The sequence below is a fragment of the Centropristis striata genome, chromosome 4 (genome assembly GCF_030273125.1).
Source record: "Centropristis striata isolate RG_2023a ecotype Rhode Island chromosome 4, C.striata_1.0, whole genome shotgun sequence".
Classification (NCBI taxonomy): domain Eukaryota; kingdom Metazoa; phylum Chordata; class Actinopteri; order Perciformes; family Serranidae; genus Centropristis; species Centropristis striata.
The window spans coordinates 12,015,566-12,038,816 of record NC_081520.1 but is presented as its reverse complement, the minus strand read 5'-3'; the positions used below and the strand labels follow the sequence as shown (position 1 = coordinate 12,038,816).

Below are 23,251 nucleotides of genomic sequence, written 5' to 3'. Positions count from 1 at the left end.
AACATTTTAATATCTGTATATGAATCAATGATAATAATAGCCACAGGGCTACATGAGCATTTACCTGTAGGTGCCGCACTGACTCAAAATTTAAGGACAAAATGCATTCAACTTTTTTTCCAGTGAGAGAATGATTTATCCAAATCACCAGCAATAAAACAATAAAAAGTATGTTAAATGAAAGTACTACATTAATCGCACCCTGTATAATAATTTTTCATGCTTTATTTGCATGACTCAGAGCTCCAAATGAATGTGCATCTTGTTTAATCAAAAACAGCCTCCACAAACTTGCACTGGACCAGAACTCAATATAGTTTAAGATATTTCTGTCTGTATACATGTGAAAAACAGCACTGCATTTATACTATCTGCAGAGAATTAAAGTACTCACTCAAAGCTTTTTTTTATCTTGAGATTCAGTGCAAAGAAAACTTGGACAATTCATATCCTAAACATGCCTTTTATGATGGTATAAATACAGAGAGTTACATATATTACTATGATTCTATGAATTATGGATGACCGCCAGAGGCGGTGCATAAGCACTGGAAATTTCCATGTTGTGAATGGATGACCCAGGAACATCTGCTCTAAATGGATCTTCTTGCAAAATCTGAGAAATCCGAGTGACAGAGAATTCTGGTGGTGGTTACATACATAACTCTCGTTCTACTTCATTCTTACTGACCGCCAGAGGTGGTGCTTAACCCATTTTGGCCCAAAACGGCTGGAAAAAATGCCTGGAAAACCTATAAGCGATTTTGAAAGAACCCCCTAAAAATTTTTCTGGAAATTCAACAGAAGATTTTTCAGCCTCTGTAGCAGATGAAATTAAATTCAAAAAGTATTTGAGAGCTTCTACCCGTGGCTTTCATGAGAAGTTATTTGTCCAAACCTTCAATAAAGTTTTTTTAAAAATCAACAAAAAAGAGAGAAAAAAGGGCTTTTCGCCTTTTATTGAACAGGAGAGTTGAATAAGACAGAGACAAATAAAGTGTCAGTAAAATATTTTTTTTTTCAAGTGTCAGTGCAGCATTATTTTCAATAAAAATGTAAAACATAAAGTGCACTAGTATGACTGTATATGGACTGTAAGCTACTGTTTACAGTTGTATGTGATGATGTCTGAATAAAAATACAATGCATAATATACAATCTATATTGAAATTACATTGGACTGTAAGCTACTGTTTATACCTGTATGTGATGATGAATAAAAATGCATAATACTAATACGTGCCCATTAGCAAGATGTAAACATGATATGACCATTGGAAGAAATAGACATAGTTCTCATTAGCCTACTGTAATAAAAAAAATTTATAATAAATAATAAAAATACATTTTATCTATATTGCACTTTTCAGGGTACTCAAAGACGCATAAAGTAATATAAGACATAAACAGTCATGATTTCTTATATCATCATCACAATCAATTAGTATTATTATTGTTATTATCTCCAGATGGCCACAAATCTGTCTGTTCTTCAGTGAAAATATGTCGTCTAAAAACATATTCCTCATCCATAAATCCTGGTCGATTGGTTCCAAGGGTTCAAAGTCCGGATCAGCAATAAAATCATTGCCGCTGTTTTCATCAAGATCGCTTCTGTCACTTACTTCTGAGCTCACTCCGCTATAGTCGTCTTCCGCCATGATTTCAAAGTTCTGGAAAAGTCCAATGTTGCATTGTGACACTGCCGCATGTATTCTGATGCATTTCATTGGCCAAGAGACCGAAAATAGGTGAAAAAAACCTACAAATACTACAAAACTTTGTATCCGCTTTCCCGGCCTTAATGGTAGAATAACGCAACAGCGCTCCCGGTTTTAATGGTAGAAATGTGGTAATGCTTTCCCGGCTTAATTGGGTTAAACACTGGATGACTTATACCAGAAAGGACACAATTAAGGACTTGAAGCTGTCGACAGGACAGCCGTTGCTACAGGATGCGGGACAGCAACATTGACACTGTAGAACCAAGCAAATGTGCATGATGAAGACCAGGTAGTAGCCACATAAACCCTCAAGGTAGGCTGCAAAAAGTGCAATATCACTGCCACCGAACACATCTCTGGGACTTCGTCATGTGCCTCGCACCACTGTGAAAACAACTTCCACCTGTTTGCATAGAGCAACCTAGTGGAGGGTGCCCTTGAACTCAAGATCCTATGGACCACTGACTGGTCTACATTGGCCCTCCCAGCCAATTGGAGCCACCAGGAGTAGGCTGTGGCCACTATGTCAATCTCTGTCCAGCGTAAAAGGGGAATTGGAGGAAAGGAATCAAGCAGGCTGTCCTTTCAAGCATGAGCCAGAGCGTCCTGACCTAGGGGGCTGGGCCTCTCCATTAAAGAGAACCAAAGGCAACTGTGGGTCTTCTCTTCGGAGGCAAAGAGATCCACCACTGCCCCGCTATACCTGTCCCATATTATGCCTACCAACTCTGGATGTCTCCACTCTCTTGGGGGCGGTCTCTTGTGAGAGAGGAGGTCTGCTGCATTGTTCCACATCAGGAACACGGACAGCCCTGAGACTTTGAAAGTGGGGGAATGCCCATGTGAGGAGCTTTTGCAACAAACACAGGCACTGCCTCAATCTGGTGCCCCACGTGGTGGTTGATTTGGTAAACTGTAGAGGTGTTGTCTGTCTGGATGAGAACATGCTGGTCTCTCAACACTGGGAGAAAGTGCCTGTGTGCTTAAACATTTATATACTCTAGTCTCTGCTTGGCATCCAACTGGCCTCTGAAAAAGTTTTGTGCTGGCACACCACGTCCAGACAGTAAGGGAGGCGTCTGTTTCTACAACCTCCAGATGGGAAGCTATAATCCCTAAGGGCATCCCCGTGATCACGTATGTCCTCTTCCTCCAGAGTTAGAGGGCCAGAAGACACTGCCCAGACACCATGACCAGCTTGTTCATTTGCCACATGGGGTCCCATTTGCCCAGATTTGAAGGGGATGCAAGGAGAGCAACCCTAGTAGAACCACCATGGATGCTGAAGTCAGCATGCTTTGGGGAGAGGCAGGCTTGCATTGCCAAAGAGTCGAGTGTAAATATACATTGGGTTGTGGACAGCCTGAATGGAAAACCCTGAACTGGTATACCTTGCCCAGAAAAGCAAAGCAGAAGAACTGCCTGTGATGCTGGGCAATGGGGACATGAAAATATGCATCTTTCAAGTCTACTGACACAAACCAGTCCCCCTGTGCTACAGACTGGAGGACATCTGCCACATGTAGCATGTGGAAGGGGAGAACCTAGAGGAACCGGTTCATCCCTCTCAAGTCCAGAATGGGTCAAAACCTTCCATTCTTCTTTGGTACTAGGATGTATGTTGAGTAGAACCCATCCATGGGGCGGTGTATGAATGAATTCCCAATGGTTGCAGATGGCACCGTTTAGGGTAGCCTCGGCCACCAGTATGAATGTTTATGTGAACGGGTGAATGAGCACAGTCTGTAGTGTAAAGCGCTTTGGATAAAAGCGCTATGTAAGTGCAGTCCATTTACCATTTATTCAGCTGTGCTTGGGTTTCCATAGAATCGATGGCACCTTAGCCCAAGAAGAGTGGTGACCTCTTGTGTCAGTACCAGGGATTTTGAGGGATCTTTGAATCCTTGGGGCCCTGGGGGCGGTGACTGGGCAATGGGCCTTTTGGCACCTGAAATGCCAACCGTGCTGAAGTGCGACGGTGCTGGTCATCCTGCGCTGAATATATCGTAGCGTATATAGCGTGGTCAGCCTGTACACTGCACTCCAGGACCTGCTGAGCAGCTGGCCCAAACATCTGGCCAAGGATGACTGGAAGAGAGTGGAGGGTCCGCCAACACACCTCAGACAAGGGGGACTGTGCCAGCCAGACCTGTCGATGTGCCACTTTTACGGTTGAAATTAACCTGCCCAGTTCCCTGGTCATAAAGGCAAAGGCCTGCAGTGAAGCATCAGTCAGGGTCTGAGAGGAAGGATCAAAATCTGACTCCTGCAAGGTCCGTGACTGAGCCAGGATCAGACGAGAAAGAGTATTGCCAATGCGGCCCATACGAGCAGCAATGTTATAACTCCTAGTCAGGAGGTCATCTGTAGGGGAGACAATGAGTGCAGCAATAGGAGGCTCAACAGGAGCTAACTGGTTCAAGCCACAGCTATCTGCATCATGCATTGCTGTCAGAGCTCTGCTATCACTAGTGTGATGGGAGAGAGCCCTGGGGTCTGACCAACACCTGTGGAGCTTAGTGATGTAAGGCTCAGAGTGAGGGGAGGTGAAAGTGGGGGACTGAGGAGCCTTCCTGTAAAAGGCATTCAAAGGCACATATGTAACTGGGGCTTCATTCTACCTTAAACGGGCCAGGGCCATACGTATGGCCAGCCTGATCATGTCACGTCCAGACACAGAATCCCTCATCAAGCTTCCCACAGAATCCTGTGAGTAAGCCTAAGAGGTATGGGAAGAAACCTCATCCACACCTCGTCCCTCTGTTTCAGTGAACAGGTTACAAGATGCAGCTGTGGACAGTGTATCCTCCTCTGGATAAAGAGGGAGCTCAGCTGCAGGGCTAATCACCTTGGCTGGACTCCCACAATCTGGTTGGAGGTATTGCAGGAGAGTCTTGATCTGGGCAAATTCAGTTGACAGAGCCAAGTTGCCAACGTGCCTTCTTAGATGGGGGGCCACCAGACGAGGCACGCGTCTGATGCCACAAGGACATAAACCCTCAGAACAACAGCGAGTACACTGCGTTTACAAGAGCGTTAATGATATGGTGCGCACAGCTGCCATACAACCACCACTGCACATTCAGGGGCAGAAATGAATAAATACTCATGCAACCAGACTTAAAGCAGAAACACACACACACACACACACACACACACACACACACACACACACACACACACACACAATGAAGCGAAAATACCCGTTGGCAGAACAATGAACAAACATGCAGTACTCTACACCTGGCCGAGTGTTGGTTCCTTGTTGGTACAGTCTGCTGCTGGATGTGGTTACAGACTGGTTGTTGCTGTCTTCTAGGATAAGTTACTATGTTGGCTCCTGTTGCATTTAAAGCAGTTGAGATGACTCCTGTTGTGGTCTCTTGACTAACTGCTGTTGTATTAAACTTTGTGCTCACTAATCAAAATCTTGAAGTTACTCTGCCCTCTTCTGTTAGTGGAGCAAGGAGAAAAAAGAGGTGGGGTTACCTGTGCTGCCAGGCCCGGTCCTCTGAGGACTGTGTGTCCCTGTGCAAATGCTGGATAAAAGAAAGGGGAATGGAGTTCCAAAGTTTTATAACTGGTGAGACTTCCTGTGGTGACAGAGGTCACACTCACAATAAAACGAAACTTGATACCTGGGAGACGGTTTTTGGGAGTCTCTGATGGAGAACCAAGGGATGCAGAAAGCTGTTTCCTTTATATTCAAACCAGTCCAGCATGTACAAATGAGTAAAGTCCATCTGTGGCATACCTGTGGTCCCAAAAAATGTATGTCCCAAAAATGTGGATATGTTTTACACAGTGTCGCAACTTTTTTAAAATCAGGGTTGTAAATGAAAAAGTAGTTGACTGGATACATGGCATCCAATGGCAGACCAGATTTGGTCCACGGACCTTGTGTTGAGTATCACTGCTGCATCACCATAGGTAGTGAGTATCAATGGCAATGGAGTAAAACTGGAGAAAGACCATGGTCATGGGCTTAAAGGCATGATGCTAAGTATATATATTTTATGATATATTTTACAATTACAATGGGTTATTAGATGTTAGCCACTATGATCAAAACAGGTTGTTTTTATGCCTGACATTCTAAAGTTGTCTGCATAACTTTTTCCATAACTGCTTTCCCCACTGAAATATTAGTTAATGAGAAACACTACGCTGTATGACGATAGCATGCAAATACTGTATCTCTGGAGGAATAGGCCCTGAGTCAGATGTAAATTGGGCCAAGCACTTCAGTTAGGGGAAACACATCCCAGAGATGTTGTTCATTGAAGAAACATTTTATGATGAGAAGAATAGAAATCTAAAGTTTGGTCAACTCTTCTGACTGATGAAGACATCCATAGGTGAGTATAATTATTTTATTCTGAACATTGGATGTGTATGAAGTTACACTAAATAGTCCGTTTTAAAGGTTGGATAAGTAAAGATGACATTGTATATTTGTGTATGGACTTTAAATGTATTTTTTTCCTTAACAGGTGTGCTGTTTAAAATGCAGAATCTGACTGAATTTCCAGGCAATGCAACTTCCCACAATAGACTGTCTGTGATCATCAAGGTGTGTGTGGTTATCCCCTTCTTCTGTGTCTTCCTCTGCCTCATTGCTGTCATGCTGCACATCTTTGCGTCTCACAGGCATTTCCTGGACACCACACGTTACATCCTGTTTGCCTACATGCTGATCAATGACACTCTCCAGCTCTTGTCCTCTGTGCTGCTCTTCCTCTTTGTCATGGGTCGGGTGAAATTTGCTCTTGTCTACTGTGTTCCTCTGATGTTCTTTTCCATTGCCACCTTCAAGAACACACCTTTAATCCTGGCCACCATGTCACTGGAGCGTTATGTTGCTATCTTCTACCCCCTGCAGCGCCCTGCCGCCTGGCGATCAGACCGAATCTGGATCATTATTCTGTTCCTGTGGCTCATCAGCTGTATCTCCACTATAATTTACTACTCTGTCGGAAAAAGTAATCCTGCTTTAAATATCCTTTCTACCCCTGTGCTTTGCAAATCTAGCCTTGTCAACTCATCTCCAATCCAGGCATTGCTCCGAGCTGCTGTAAATATTCTCTTCTTTGCAGTAGTGGCTGTTGTCATCCTCTTTACATACATTAGAATCTTACTGGAAACAAGGAAGCTGAGACAAGATAAAGTGTCAGTGAGCAAAGCCATGCACACTGTGCTGCTCCACGGCTTTCAGCTGCTGCTATCCATGTTGGCCTTCACACACCCCATCACTGAGACTCTCATTGTGCTGCATGCCAACTGGTTGCCAGAGGACATCGCCTTTTTTAATTATTTCTGTTTCATCCTTATTCCCCGCTTTCTCAGCCCGCTCATCTACGGCTTTAGAGATCAGAGTCTCAGGGCCTGCATAAGGAAAACATTCCTCTGCTGCTCAAACAAAGTCAAACCCAGTTTGAGAGGCAAGCTGCAGGACAACTTGCTTGCTTCTTGAACTGGCTAATATAGTTTTGACAGAGATCTCAAACCTAATGCTTCATGCCTCTGTGATGTTGAACAGGTTTCTGTAGGTCTTAAAAATCATTTAGAAGCTCTGAGCCCATTTTCCTCCCCGAGAAGGTACTAAAAAGTCTTGAATTGAATTGAATTTAGCAGTTAACATTTTTTTCCTTTCCTGATGCAGTCAGTAATTATAATTATGTTGTGTTCTTGAACTAAGTGGGAGAGTACTGGAAATATGTGGTCATGAAATAGTCTCAAATTTAACTTGGTCAACTCTGCAGTAGCCTTATTGAAATATTTTCTGTTTGTCAATCTGAAGGTTTACAGACTATTTGAAACATTAGTGAATACGAGAACAGCTAAATTTAATCTAAATGAAGTATGAATGGATTAAATATGTGCTAACCTCTGCTGTCCTGTAAAATGCAGTCATTTTCCTCTGATCTGTGGATACATTGGCGCTGTTTTTTAGTGAATTTAAGTATCTCATTCTAAATCTGGCAGCTGTTGCTGGGATTCAACCTTTCATTCCCTCAATAAGCATGAAATACTTATGATGAAAAATGCATGATTTAACTGTGTGACTGGATTTCAGGCCAGTCAATGCTTCTGGCCTTCTTTTATTAGGGCCACGGGGCAATCGCACTGAGCACTGGCCCCTACAGCTATGTAACGGCTGTAGGGGCCAGTAGTGCTCCTTATATATAATATAGTATCATAACATTACTAGTATTAATTGTTTGAAATCTCTGAAGAATCTCATCATAGTGTACACACACCAGCAGTAGTCCCTGTGGCCCTTTCAGAATTTACCCAGAGGAATGTTATTAGACCATATTATAGATATTTAAAAGGGTTTTTTTGCACACAAAATTTAGTGTGATGTTTCCAGGTCACCATGTCATGGGGATGACAATGTAAATATCAGAATAATAAGGAGCACAAATTTTAAACATGCAAGCTCCTGTCTCCTTGGGAATCCCAAATATTTCAATAATACCTGTAAATATGTTATTTAAATATTTATAAATTATGTGTATGTAATTATTTTATATTTGCAGTAATATGAATTATTGTTTTGGGGATTATATTAAAGTGGTTTCCTGTAAATTCCTTGCAGTGTCTTATTTGTTATTATAGATTCAAATAAGTAAAAGACACAATAAATAAATGATTATTCCATAAAATGTAACAATATTTCTAAATAATTTAGGTAATAATTAATAGATATGTAACATAAATAGATATTTGTTTTATTTTTGCTTAATTATTTATTTACATTTGTATTATATTCCTATTTAATTTTCTCTTTTATTCATTTCTCATGATTTTTTAAATATATTTAAATATATTTTTCATTTTTATATACGTACAATCATAGAAAAAATGAAGAGTTGAATTTAAGAGCTGATATTTGGCCATTTTCGATGGTTTTCTTGATAATGATTTTGGTTATTATCATATCATCATTATCATATCATATCATATCATATATACATATATACATACATTATGTATGTAGTATGTATGAAGCAATCATTTACAGATTTAAAATGGTAGTTTGGCTGTTGTACAGAGCATTTACCTGCAGGTGTCGCACTGACTCAAAATTTAGCGACAAAATGCATTTTTTGCCAGTGAGCAAATGACTTGGCCCAATTCCCCACATTATAACAATAAAAATAAGTTAAATGAAAGCATTAAATTAATTGCACCCCGTTTAATCAATTTTCATGCTTTATTTGCATGACTCAGAACATCAAATGAATGTACATTTTGTTTAATCAGAAACAGCCTCCACAAACTGGCGCTAGACAAAAACTTTTTCTGTTATTAATCGTGCAAATAAACCTGTCAGGTACCTGCTGCAATGACAAACTAACTGCACTGACTCAATTCAGGCTACAGGTCAGTCAGTCCCATTCACTCGGGGATCTCAGAGCAGATGATGGGATGGGACACCCGGTGTGGAGTTTGGAGGCACGTTTGTAAATCCTGAAGATCCTCAGTCCAGGGCAATGAGAGAGGAGCTCACTCACTGAAGCTGCTGCAGAAGAAGTGAGGAGATTATTTTTTAATTCCGCGCTGGAGATGAAGTTTCCCACATGTGTTTATTTCAGTTGGAGTCTCCTGGCTGTAGCTGTGATTCCAGTGTCTTTAGGTGAAATGTACACGTCGCTGCTGAACGTGAAGCAGGCGATCAGTGTTGAGCGGAAGCTGATTGATTACTTGAAGACTTATATTGACCACGAGTCAGAGCGACTGGAGGACATCATGCGGTGAGTGGCATGCATGGGGACATAATGGAGATTGAGTCAAACTCCTGATTGATTTCTCCAGCTTTTTGGGTGCACTGTCCCGAGAAAAAGCACTGCATTTCAACTATCTGTGGAGAATTAAAGGACTAATTCACAGCTTTTTTTTGTTGTTCAAGAAAAGTCTCTCTCTAATAGACTGAAGATAAGAGTAAAAATTCAACATGATACTTAAACTTCTGAAGTCCAGGAGATTTTGGTTCAAATTTGTTAACTTCCTATGCATTCATTTCTGTCACTGTTTAGCATCTTTCAGTCTGTCCTCACATCACATGCATGGCTCCTTTTTCTCAACACAAACTTGGCTATCAGTCTGATTTTTCATTTTATTTTAATTAAAGTGTAAAGCTGCCAGGAACCCAAAATACAAACAAAAGTACCATTTTTATTTTTACCATTTATACACACAAAACAGCAGAAAACATAATAAATAATACAACTACAAAACAGTCTATTTGCATGTTAATTAGAAAATTAAAGAAAATTCACATTTTAAAAATGGTCTAGAAACAAATGGCACACTGTAAAAGCTCCTATGATTGCACTTTCAACTGGCTTTCTCAGCTTGTCTACATATGATATATCAATAAAGTATTTTGCTAATGCCAGAGGTCAGTTAATAAACAAACATTGTATGTATGTCATTCTGGAGAAAGAAAGTTAATTACAGAATGTCATCCCCAAGATGTCAAATAGTGACAATTTAGGGATGTTCTTATACTAAACCAGTTTTTTACTTCCTGGGAGTGAGACTCAACTCTCTTTCTCCAGATTGTTGTACTGCACCTTTTGTTCCCTATGGTGCCAACAAGCTGTAGTTTCAGGTCTGTTTTTTGGATCCCGCTTTCACTTGTTTTTGATGATTTATCATCTGTAACACTTAACACTCTTTTCTTAGTTTGTTTGGCCATAGTAGCAGCATCCCTAAAAAATACTGTATGCCACTTAAAACACAATAAGTTAAAGGTCTGCTACCTTTGCTCTGCTTACTCTCGCTGTCTGACCAACCACCGCTTGGTGATGGAAAACAGTCGCTGACTTTTGATATTTCCCGGGAATATTGCCACAGACACCCAGTTCATAATTCCGCAAAAGCCAGGGCTTTCCCCAGTAGGGAGTACTGTGTTACCTAATTCGGCAATAGATAGTGAGATAACAGATGTTTATCTAAATGAAAGTCTTCAAGATCATTACTTCAACCTAACTTATTAACTAAATTAACTTGGCTCAAAGATTGATCCTCCCAACACAATTTTTGATACACTTTAATGTCTTTTTATGCAGCCTGGCACCACATTCAAAGTACAAAAAGAATACCCAGTGGGAGTCAGTACAGTCACAACTTTTTTGGAGTCATATTAGAAAATGGTCGGTCCGCCACCCAGCACCCTCTGGCAGGCCACTTTTGGCACACAGGCCTTATGTTGAGAATTACTGCTGCACCACTACAGACAGTGAGTAATAATTGTGTGATGGTGGAGTGTTTGGACATGATGATGAGATGGTGAGTCAGGCCCATAGCTGGGAACCCTACATTTAACCTCATTTAGATGAAATTAGAAAAATGACACGAGACCACCAAAGCAAAACATGACACCTGATGACATCATCAGTCCACGTCTTATTTCCAGTTTAAGAGATTTAACTTCACTGTTCAAAGTCATGGGAATAACATTTTAGGGTGTTTCTGTACAGGAAGAGGGTTTTGTCAGCTGTTTCTCTTGCAGTCAGAAACCTCATTATGATGGAAACAGGATGACCGATGGGGAACAACACTTATCCAGTCACTTACCACCAATTTGTGCTCATGAGTCGACAGTTTCTGTGTGGAAATGATTGCCTCTAATTTTCTGGAGGAGCTATTTCAACCATGAAACTGCTTAGTTATGTCGGCTTTTTCTGTGGTGTGAGGTTGGAAAATGGGTAATGTCATACACCAGCTTTATTCATCTGTTTTACCATTATGCCATGATGAAGATAGTGGTAAACTTTGCAGATGTAGCTTTCTGTCCTGCATCTGAAAGTCTAAAAATCTATATTTTCCAGTGGCACGCCGCCTTTTAAACCCTTTTTTACAAAGCACCATCTTGTGCCCAATAACACTCCTCATAGTTAAGAATATGGAGGACCAAAACTGCCAAAACCAGTCAATCAATAAGTAAATGACTTGATGAATTAATTGTTAAGCCAATAAAGATAATAATTATATAATATGAATTGATAACATGTACAATTATTTGCTATTTTATTTATTATTCTCATTATCATTATTATTATTATTATTATTATTATTTTGAAATAGATTTTTACATATTTTCATTTATTATATTAAAAATAAATACATAGATAAAAAAGTATAAATACATTTATTTTTAAATGTATAGGATATTATGAATTGGAAATAGCAATTTAGGTTACATTTTATTTTAATTAATTAATGCCTAGATGTGTTAACCATTTTTGGTACATTTAATGGCATATTTATTTATTATTAAGTAATTTATTTATTTATCTTTGATTTTGGCATCTTTGGTCATCAGAGAGTGATGTGATTTCTATGGTTAATATTTCTTTCATTCCCTTTTTTTTAATCATTGTAACAGCTGTTAATATTACGTTACTTCCAGTGTATCGTCTATATGAAAAGTTCATTTGGAATAACAGATGAAAGCCATTTGAAAACACTATTTTGATTTTTTTTTTTAAATGGTAAGAGAGCACCTTAAGGTTCCCAGGACTCACTTGCTGCTTTTGAAACTGTCTGAGCTCTCAGTATCTTCTTTCTTTTTGAAACTACAGTCTTCAATGTTCTTCCACAGCTTTTATGCCAAAGTGTCAGACCTGCACACTGAACTTTACAAAGGCCCGACGACTGCAGTGGCAAACCCACTGGTGGCATTCACCCTGATCAAGCGGCTGCAGTCAGAGTGGCTGAATGTAGTCTACAGCAATGAAGCCCAGGAGAACACACAAGGTTGGCTCACTGCTTTCTTTACAGAAACATCTGGTGGTGTTAACTTACCACCCCCCTCTTCTTCCCTGCTGTCACCACCCAACCCCCCCCAGTTCACCTTTTGGCCCTCTGCTGTCCAGCCCTCAGGTCCAGTTACGAGGAGGAGGAGGCCGATCTGCCCAAACTGGAAGACCTCCAGGGGGCTGCTCAGGGCCTGATGAGGCTGCAGGATGTGTACGCTCTCCAAGTTGCGAGCCTTGTAAGGGGTGATTTCCAGAGAGTCACTAATGGCAAGCCTATTGATATCTACCAGCCCGCAGTGTCTGTCCCGTTGTCTGGTGATGACTGCTTTCTGGTTGGAAAGGTATACACAATCCATCATTTTCACATTAAAATGTCTAAAAATAACTAAATATGTTATATAAATTGTTGAGTATCCCAGATGTTGTCCAAAAATGTTCAAATCTACAGGAATGCGTACATTTAATCAAGATTAGGATTCCCTTATTAGTCCTAAATTCAACCTCTGCATTTAACCAATCCTTTTTACACACCAGTGAAACACACTATGGGCAGCATATGCCTTTGCCCCAAGGAGCAGTGTGCCTTGCTCAAGGGCATGTTGGTTTTTGTGCCTTGGGAATGGAACTGGCACCCTCCAGTTACAAGTCCAACTCTCTAACCTCTAGGCCTAAGGGCACAGTTTGTGTGATTTGGTTACTTTCGCCTGCATCCCCTTTGCATATCAAAGCATCAACATTGTGGTTGTCTGCCAGAAGCTCCCCTACATTGACCTTTTGTCAAGTTTTAAGCCACATTTGATATGTTAGATGTTTTAATTCTTTTTTTTTTTTTTTTACCAGGTTAATCATCAGAACTCTGTTTTTTAAGGTTATCAGAGAAACAAGCTAAGCAAACATGAGTTGTTTTTTGTTGTTAGGGTTAGGGTTTTCTCCCATCTTTGCTTTTTGGTGAAATTTTGGAGAAATTATTATTTATTTTTTGGGGGGCATTAAAAAAAGTACTTTTAATGAGACCAGCAGTTGGTTTAATTACTTACAACTCATCGACTTCCGAAATGTAACATGAGGGCTGAACTAATCCGTTTTTTGTAAGGGGTCACACTACTTTTTTTTAAACCACAGGTTTGATCTTATTTTCTTAATCTGCAAAGTACCCAGTAACTATAGCTTTCAAATAAAAATGCTGAAGTAAAAAGTACAATCTGATGTAAAAAATTTTTAAAAAGTAAATAGTTCATTGATCATATACACTTTGTTTGTTATTTGCCACCTCTATAATTCCTAAAATAGCAAGGAAACATGATGACGGGGGTTTGAAATAAGTCTTTCACCCTTCAGAGTAAAATAAGCAACAATTGCTTGTGTAAAGTAATGAGACAGAGATATATCTGGAAGCTGGTGCTGTGAAAATGCCTCTCCCTGATTAACATCTCATTCCAAAGGTCTGCAAAATACTTTTATACCAGACCTGTCAGTCATTGTGTGGTGGTAGATCCAGACAGTCAGCCTGGAAAAAGTGGAATTCTTCCAGTTGCATGCCTGGGAATCAGTTTCATGTGAAGTAAATGTATTACACAAGTATTGAAAAAGAAAAAAAGGTTTCCCCCGCTATAAATTCCACTGTTTATGTACAGTGGTGATGTGTAAGGGCAGGGCGCTGTGTGGGAGAGACATCCTCTTGTATGGAAAAGACATTATCTCACGCAGCAGAAGCGTTTGGAGCAAAGAGCATGAGCTTGCCTTCACTTGTACTGAGGCTGAGATTATCCGACACCATCTGTAAACAGAGATACTTATTGTAGTTTTAGGGTGTTGTCAGTAAAAAGAGCTGCCTGCACGTGCTTTTATATGGCTGTTAAACCACTCCTCTAAACCAGCAGTGCATGTTAGCGGCGTTTGTAACTTGTTGGTTTCGTTTGGAGGCATTTTAAAGCACCTGATAATTCCCTCGAGCTATTCTGAGATATGCAGGATATTAACTATTTTAAGAATTCATTGGTTCTCTAGAGACCAACAGCTCCCATATTATAGGGTGTAATGTTGTGAACTGGGTGTGTAGTAGGGAACATAAGTCGACGTGTGTGATTAGTTTGTTTTCGGGGGGTTAAATGGTACATTGGAATTTTTGTTTGTGTGCTGTCTGGAGGGGTTGTGGATATTATCTGTGATGGGGGGTGCCACATGTCACCTTCTCTCCGAGGGTGCTGTCAGGCCTGTAGTCAGCACCTACTAAATCAAGTCAAGCCAGCTACAAAAGGGGTTTGAGAGCAGGTGAGGAGATACACTGCAGCCAGTGTGCATGATTTTCTTGGTGTAAAATTAACTGAAAGGTGTTCTTTGATCTGCAGACATGTAGCTTTATCCACAATGTCCTCATCTGAGAGGTCAGCCAGGTGTAATCTCTTCGACTGACAAGCGGACAGTGGATAAGGACATAGCACTATATATATTTAAAATATACAATGTAGTTCAAAATCATAAAACATAAATGAGATGAGAGAGGCAACATTTAGTCCAATAATTGACTATTCAAATGAATGAATGAATCAGTAAATAAATAAACAACTGACATAAAAAATGAGGTAAAAGAAACAATATAAATGAATAATAAATAAATATAGGCTATTTTCTTAAATTTTTTATTATATTTTTTGTATTAATGTATCTATAAAAATAAATACATTCAAAATAAATTTCAACATTAATAATACATACATTAATAGATATGTAAAAGAGAAGATTAAATAGCAATGTAAATGAAAAGAGGAATTAATATAAAGGTAATTAGATAATGAAGCAAATTAAAATAGTAATATAATTTTGTACTAATGTGATCAATTAATAACTAATAATATATATATAGATTTTTAATTTGGTACATTAAATAGCATATTAATGTATTTATTGTTTGATTTACTTGTTTATTTATTGATTAATTTAAGCATATTCAGTCCTCAACAGTCACTTAAAACAGTTGATGTCAGGCAGACTGGAAGAGCCTTCGTTCACATTTTGATGTTTAATGTTATACTGATTACGGCTGGTTTGGCCCAAAGGCTTAAATCAAGCAGGCCAGGGACAACTTAACGTCAACTGAAAGATGCCACTGACCTAAAGCTGACTGACTCCAAAGCCTGTCCATATCTGTCAGCCATGCACCCATATGGAGCAGAGCCGGCTGATGTTTGGTCCTCCAGTTCAGTTGGAATACAGCCAACACTTCTGAAATAGCCTTGACATCACTCAGGTGTTATGTTACGCAGGTGGCCTACGAGCAGGAGGACTACTACCACTCGGTGCCGTGGTTGGAGGAGTCGGTGCGTCTCTTCAGGGGAACAGGAGGCGAGTGGAGTCCTGAGAATCAGGGGACTTTAGAAGATGCTCTGGATCACCTGGCCTTCTCTCACTTTAAAGTAGGTAAAAGGACACAAGAGAAATGCACATTTGCAAGATTATTGATGGATGCCCTGAATTCCTCTCATTGTTTCAGACAGGAAATGTCTCCTACGCTCTAAGCCTATCTCAGGAGTTACTGCATCATGGTAATTCTTTTCTTTTGACTTCTCCTTTTCCTTTAATCCTGTCTGTGGTGCATCAAGTGCATCATCTAGGAAGCTTGCTTTATATTTTTCCACTACTGACACGTTTCTTTTGTTTCATCTCAGATCCAATGAATGGAAGAGTTTTGCAGAATGTTGAGAAATACGAGAAGCTGCTGGTTGCCAGTCCACCCATATCACTGAGGGGCGACGGGCTGAGGAGACCCACCTCCAATCATTTAAGGACCAGGGACACTTACGAGAGACTCTGCCAGACCCAGGGCTCTCAGGTATTCATCACAGTTAATCATTCTGAACACATACAGTGTGTCAGGAACATATCTGGAAGGGATCACGGATAACTTAATACAACAACCAGTATTCTTAATGGTATGATGCTAACCAAATGTGCAAAGGAATTCTGCTTTTTCAACAGCACATCTATTCCTTGAAGGATATACCAATAAATCTTATTTTTCATATGCTGGACATCTACCGTTGTACATCTGAGTCTATGTTAGAGAAAATGTTCAGTATCACCAGCAGTGAGTTATGTCCAGCTGGATGTGTAATATTAAAACTTAAATCAAACACAAAAGTCTCCAGCCATACTAGTGGCTGTGAGGCAAAAAAATGGACAAAATCAATCAAAATCATATTTTTGATCAAACACCTTAATATTGCGAATATATTCTAAGAGGGACTAGAGGTGTTTTCACAAAATATTTTTGGTCTGAACCACTGAAGTGGCGGACCAACAGACACATCATCCCCAGAGCCACGCTGCTAGCATAGTTAAAGAAAACCGTGTGTCTTTTTTGTTTAACTTTTTACTGTCATTTAAACAGCTCCTAGTATTTTGTCAAGTTTCAACCTTTTTCAAGGAGTTTATTAAGATGTAAGTTTGTAATGGGAGTTTCCCTGGCCATAAAAAGACTATAATTACTCTAAATTCATATTTACCTTTGTGGGGGGAGAACAATGCTCAGAGTAATTGTTTGTGGATGAAAAAGAATTCCTGTTTTGATCTTGATAATGGATTTCAGAGGCCTGTTTCTCTTAGCAGCCAACGCATTTTGCAAACCCCAGACTATTCTGCGACTACTTCACCAACGGGAATCCTGGACTGCTGCTTCTGCCTGTCAGACGAGAAGTGCTGAGTCTGCGGCCGTATGTGGTCCTGTACCACAACTTCATCACTGACACAGAGGCTGAGGACATCAAGAGCAGCGCCCAGCCCGGAGTGAGTGCATTCATCTCATCATTTGTGGGTTAAAAAATGAAAAACACATGTCTCCAATACGTCACCTTTTGAGGAATTACAAAAGACAGCCATGTTTTTACATTTTACAGTCAACACCACATTTTTTATTTAATCCAGTTGGATCGTCATATGGTTTTGTAATCCCATGTTTTTTCTCTCATAGGAATCACAAAAAGTGAAGCTGCAAAGTATTTTCTCTTGACAACCATTCAAGAGTTTGTTGAAATCAACAAATAGATGTTAGAGAATCCATTTTGCTATCAACATTTGAATGTCTTGTAACTTTGTCTAACATTGAAAAACCATGTCTTATTTATCAGATTTTTTTCCACTACAATTAAGACACATGTACAAGGGATCATGTTTTTCATTTACTTTGTCTAGTGAAAATGAGCATTAGCTTGAAGTCAAGGGGGGATATTGAGCTACAAGACCTAAAATAAATATTGAAACTATTAAAGGTGCCTTAAAAACATGCATATATTACCATATAATCTGCTCCGCTGTGGGTCTCACTGGCTGCTGGGGTCTAAGCCAACCTTCTCATACTGGAAAGATTCTGGAAAGACCCTATGGAAGCTAAGGAAGAGTTGGTCTGTTTCCAAACATTTAGCAAGGCTTAAAGGAATGAGGGATACATTACTCTATAAACTTGGCTCAATGCCTCGAACTGTCCAAATAACCGCTCAGGGCTCCAATGGTAAATATTCAGTCCACTATCATGGTGCTTCTGTATCTATATGAAAGCAGTTATCACTTTTCTGCTCATTTAATAGAAAGCAGTGCATCGTCCCTCAGAGCTGACTCTGGCACTTCAGGGAATATTTGGTGGGCAAACTCAATTGGTGCCCTATAGTTTCTGTGAGGTTTTGGCATTGTTCAATGAGTTTTCCATGCTTTGCTCAGATGGAAACCCCTGTACTTATTTCATCATTATGTCAGCCTGTGGGTTTATTGAAAACAGGCCCAGGCTACGGCAGCATTTGTTAACCATGAACACAGTTTACACTTTGTTCATGCTGGATCCCGGAGCCTTAAACACAGGTCTTTTGTTTGGATTTAACAGATCTATCATTGTATTTCTTTCTTGGTGATGGTTTGATGTGTTAATTAAGAAGTTGTTTGCAAGTTGTTATTCTTCTAAACACATTACCATTAGAGTTAAATGACGTAATGTCTCTCATGGCCGTAAGGTGTCTGGAATTTATCAGGAGTTTGACTTGCAAACTTAATCAGAAATATTGTGTTTCCTGTTACATTTTGCCAGTATAAAGTACATGTGTATATCATACTACATGTATGATATACACATAATGCAGTAGATTCTGTAGTCCAAATAAATCACTGACGCTCACTTTTAAGAAGGCCTCAATTTGGATACTTCCATTAGTACATTTAAATGGAGTACACTGTGTACACTTGCGTACCAATACATCATGGTGTACTGGCATTACACACTTCAGACTGATAAAATTACCTATTAGTGGCTTCTATCCAACTATTGTACTTTGTGAGAAAAAAAACACACATTTAACTTAAGTTTGTAAAGTTCAGTGTACACAAACTAAGTACCCAAACTGAGACAACAACATGAGCCTTTGAGGTGCTTTTGACAAGGTGAAGATAAAATGGAATTGATACCTGTAGGTGAAGGTCATCTGAACTCTCTGAACTCTATGGAAGTCCATCATGGCAGCTTTTTGCCTTTAAATTCTTGACTTTCTCGTATCTGCTCTCAGTTTTCATTTTGGACACATCACTGGAGCATGTCTTCATTCTATTACTCACATTTTGTCAGGGCCTGCAGCTGTACTTCAAAGCTTGGCTGCTGCAACATTCACATGCTCATAAAAATTGTGTTTTTTGTCTTCTCTGACAAGTTGAGACGATCTGTGGTGGCAGCTGGAGAGAAACAAGCAACAGCAGAGTATCGCATCAGCAAGAGGTATAAATACAACACTTTGTTGTTATATATCTGATATAAAGCATTGATAGTGTCCAAATGATGTTAGATATACTTTTCATGCCTTCAAGTTGTTTCATGTCTTGTTTCTAGTGCTTGGCTGAAAGGTTCAGTGCACCCCACTGTTGGGAAGCTGGACCAGAGGATCTCCATGCTCACAGGTCTGAATGTGAAACATCCGTATGGCGAGTACCTCCAAGTAGTGAATTATGGGATTGGTGGCCATTATGAGCCTCACTTTGACCATGCTACAGTAAGTTGATTGTTAGACATGTTCCAAGACATGTTTATTATATTGCAAGATACTTTGCATGTTCTCAATTTAACTTAATTTATCATGATATATCAACTGTTTACAGTCGCCTTCAAGTCCCGTGTACAAGCTGAAAACTGGGAATCGAGTGGCAACCTTTATGATATATGTGAGTGAAGGTTTACCCTAACTGTCTCATGACCCTGTTTGACCCAGTTAGCAGCCTGAGGTTCTTGGGCAGGTCCCTGTTCCTGCTGCTCCAAAGTTTAATTCAATTTGCCACGAGTGCTGCAAGACTTTGGAACAACCTGCCTGAGAAACTCGGCCTGGAAGTGACTTCAGTGCTTAAATGGCACTTTTATAGATGTTCGGTCATGCAACAAACTTAAACCAAAGTCTATTTTTTGTCTCTGGCCTTCATTATAACAGCCTACTTCTATATTTTTGCCCTTATTTGTCTTTTTGTTCCATTCATTTAACCCATTTTTAATTTTGTAACTATCAATTAAGTGTTTGAACTTGGAAATGTATATTATTAGTATTGTTATTATCCCATGTGAACATAAAATTAAAATGGATAGTGATTAAAAAAAAGGGGGGGGGGGGCTTTTTGTGAATCATTGAAGACAGTGCAGCAGACAGAGTGGCTTTTCATAACAAGAGCACATAAACACAAGACACAACTCTAAAGGAATGTCCTTTTTCCACAGCTCAGCTCTGTTGAGGCAGGTGGGTCCACAGCCTTCATATATGCCAACTTCAGCGCTCCTGTCATGGAGGTAAACGCTCTGCGTGTGTCTAAGATGAGCTAAAAGCTGCCTTTTTTGTCTTTGTGTCATTTTTTTTTTTTTTGCCTCGAGCGGGCCTTTTTTCACTTCACTTTGCACCTCACCCACATTCTCTGGTGCAGCTGTCAAAATCCTAAAAGGTCAGATCATTGCAACAATGCTGTTATTGTTTAGTTGAGCCTCAGTGGAGGTTGGGGCTGTTTTTAGTTGATAAATGAGCTGCACTGTAAAGTTACCTGGGATTCCTTTTATTTTATTGAGATCTCACTTCCTGGCTACAAAAATATCTGATCCTAATAAACAGATAACCAATAAAATAGTGTAACTTTAAATTTAGCAAGGAAATTAGATAAAGATGAATGACATTTAACAGAAAAATAATCCATCACGATTCATTGTTAAGCTGAATTTTCAGGCAAAAATGACAAACATACCCTATTTTTAGCTTCTAAATGGTGAGGATTTACTTATTTTCTGTATTTTATTTTATATTAAACTGAATATCTTTTCAACTGTCTGTCAAACAAAATAGTTGTTGAATTGTAATTGGCATTTTTCAGTGCTTTATGACATTTTATCATCCAAAAATCACACAACCAAGAAAATATAGTCAGATTAATTCATAATGACAGTTGCAACTTTTCTAACTTTTTTAAAGTGATTACTGTTGTTTTTCATGTCACAGAAAGCGGCCATCTTCTGGTGGAATCTCCAGAGAAATGGCCAAGGAGACGCAGATACTCTGCATGCAGGCTGTCCAGTGCTTATTGGGGACAAATGGGGTAAGAGTCAGTAGTTCCAGTATGATGTGATGATGCTGTCACAAGGAGCCAAAAGTGAGGTGAATGTGGAAAATAGTAAGGCACAGCAATTTATCTGAGTCCTTGATCTCTTTTAAACAGATTCGGCTTTTTTGCATCATTATCATGGTCAGTTTCCAGTGTTCATCTCTCCTGTCATACAGGAGCTAACCTACAAGAGCTCGGCAACATCTGTGCTGCATTATGAGATGTTACAGAGCACAGTTCAGACACTGAGCACTCATCTTGGAAGCTAAACATCTGCTGCTGGTTGGCTCAGTCCATCAAACTCCCTTAATGTGTGCTAGGGACCCAGTCAAACCAACAGAAGGACATTACTCATCACAAAGCAGCTGCAGAAGCATTTGATGGCTGTGTTGTTTTTAGCAACCGTATATATAATCAAGAATGTATATCAAGGCTTCAAATACAAATATCCAAATCTTTAAAAATAACAAAAGGCAAGAAAAATTTCACAAATGCAAGTTTTTCTGTCACTAGGATATTGAAATGCAACGTATTGTGTTCCAGTGGCAAACAAATGGATCCATGAGCATGGCCAGGAGTTCCAGCATCCCTGCAGTCTGAATCCTGAAGAGTGAGAGGGGTGGAGTGATAACTGGGCCCCTTGGAGTACAAGAGTCAGCCTCTACAATTGAGAGGCACACTTGAAGGCGGAAAGAAGGAGGGAGCCAGAAAGTGAGCACACAGGCAGGGGAGGTGAGAGCCGTCATAGGGCAGCCTGTGATTGGAGCCCCGGGCCCCAGGGAGCCTGAAGCGTACAGTGCTGCAGTGGACATGGCTGGAAGGCGGGGCAGAAGAAGACTGGGCCAGTTGGCAATCAGCCCCCAGAGGCCAAATGCTCTCTTGCTTCTACTGGCCAGTTCCTTCAGATGGAGAGAGGCCTCTGCCTTCGCACACTGTGCTGGTTTCAGTTAACTGTGCAAGGCTGTTTGCCCCCTGCTTGCTAAAAAACTGAAATCTTATGCAGCCGTTTTCCTACACTGGGCCCACTCAGGGGTCAGTCATTGCAGATCAACACAGCTGCAACTTGTGCATACTCAGAACTATATTTCTAATAAGTAGATCAGACGTTCAAAAAGATACTTTACGTGCCTGACTACAATGAAATGTGTATAAAATTATGCACAAGGCATCTAGAGTTTTCTATTTTATGTAATGTTGCTGGCCAGAAGTAAAGTTTTATTTTGGGATTTGAATATGCAAGTGATAGTATGTCCATTAAGTGCTGCAGATACAGAGAGAGTGTCAGAGTGATGTTGTTGTACAGAGTACAACAACATCTGTACAGAGTGCAAAATGTTTCGGGACTTTAAAGGTGCAACTTGTAATTACTGGCCATATGCTAAAAAAAAAAAAAAAGGGGGGGGCATTAAGATTGTGTACAGTTAAATACACAATAAACCCACAATGTCCTCAAAAATATATAGCACATTTTACAGACTGCAGCCTCTAGGGGCACAAGTGAAATTACAAGACAGGACAGGCCCGGGCTAGCTGGTTAGTATATTTTCTCTTGATATCTCTGGAACACAATACATGGATGCTGTGGACATAACATCTACACTGTCACTTCTTCATGTTCTTTTGATAAGGTTGGTTCCATATTAAAATGTTTCAAACTAAAACATGTTGATCACAGACATTTTCTTCTTTTATTAGAAAGGCCATATTACAGAGATTTATTTGAAGTTCTTCTGTGTTGGGTCATCTCACATCTCAGGTCTGGCATTCAAATTGTTGCTGTGAGTCAAAGGAGCCAGTCATTGTGAGCATGCCTGTTTATTCCCAGCTGACTGAGCGATGCGGTCATTGCTGCCTTTGGGAGATGCTTTCAATAACTGGCTGTGTAATGGAACAGATGAGCCAGATCTGTCAGCTTTTTATTGAGTTTCAGAGGCTGGGTATCATTAATCACGCTCTGCACGCCAAGTGATTGGGAACACGTTTGCTCCAGACTTCATGTCTGAACCAACTCAACCAACGCTGCATACCACTCAGATATGTCAGATATCTGTGTCTAAGTAGGTCATAACCCATCTTAAAACTGAGGGAAATTAACCATACATGGTATCAAATTCACTGAATGAGCTTGTTCACTAAGAGGCCTTCATATGGGACCTTTTG

The 23,251-nt window shown here is 39.9% G+C and overlaps 2 protein-coding genes across 3 annotated transcripts; both read left to right on the top strand.

Annotated features, from left to right (window-relative positions):
- Positions 1–6,231: 6,231 nt before the first annotated feature.
- LOC131969953 (odorant receptor 131-2-like) lies at positions 6,232–7,197 on the top strand. The gene has a single exon (XM_059331185.1). It carries the CDS (start codon positions 6,232–6,234, stop codon positions 7,195–7,197), a length of 966 nt encoding a protein of 321 aa, XP_059187168.1.
- A 1,966-nt stretch (positions 7,198–9,163) lies between these two features.
- Positions 9,164–22,473, top strand: p4ha3 (prolyl 4-hydroxylase, alpha polypeptide III). Of its 2 annotated transcripts, none has more exons than XM_059331453.1 (13): positions 9,164–9,484; positions 12,340–12,494; positions 12,614–12,837; positions 15,760–15,909; positions 15,987–16,038; positions 16,162–16,325; positions 17,102–17,278; positions 19,180–19,244; positions 19,356–19,515; positions 19,622–19,684; positions 20,226–20,294; positions 20,989–21,085; positions 21,635–22,473. In XM_059331453.1, the coding sequence occupies exons 1-13, from the start codon at positions 9,297–9,299 to the stop codon at positions 21,703–21,705; spliced, it is 1,635 nt and encodes a 544-aa protein (XP_059187436.1). In that variant the 5' UTR covers positions 9,164–9,296; the 3' UTR covers positions 21,706–22,473. The 2 variants fall into 2 exon arrangements, with proteins under 2 accessions (XP_059187436.1, XP_059187435.1); XM_059331452.1 differs by having other exon boundaries at positions 17,099–17,278.
- Positions 22,474–23,251: the final 778 nt, after the last annotated feature.

What these genes read in the sequence shown, in the direction of transcription:
- LOC131969953 (XM_059331185.1), top strand. Translation starts at nt 6,232, where the DNA reads ATGCAGAATCTGACTGAATTTCCAGGCAATGCAACTTCCCACAATAGA.
- p4ha3 (XM_059331452.1), top strand. Translation starts at nt 9,297, where the DNA reads ATGAAGTTTCCCACATGTGTTTATTTCAGTTGGAGTCTCCTGGCTGTA. An exon ending in TGGCCTTCTCTCACTTTAAA is followed by an intron (nt 15,910 to 15,986) that starts GTAGGTAAAAGG and finishes TCATTGTTTCAG; the next exon opens with ACAGGAAATGTCTCCTACGC. An exon ending in GAGTATCGCATCAGCAAGAG is followed by an intron (nt 19,245 to 19,355) that starts GTATAAATACAA and finishes TCTTGTTTCTAG; the next exon opens with TGCTTGGCTGAAAGGTTCAG.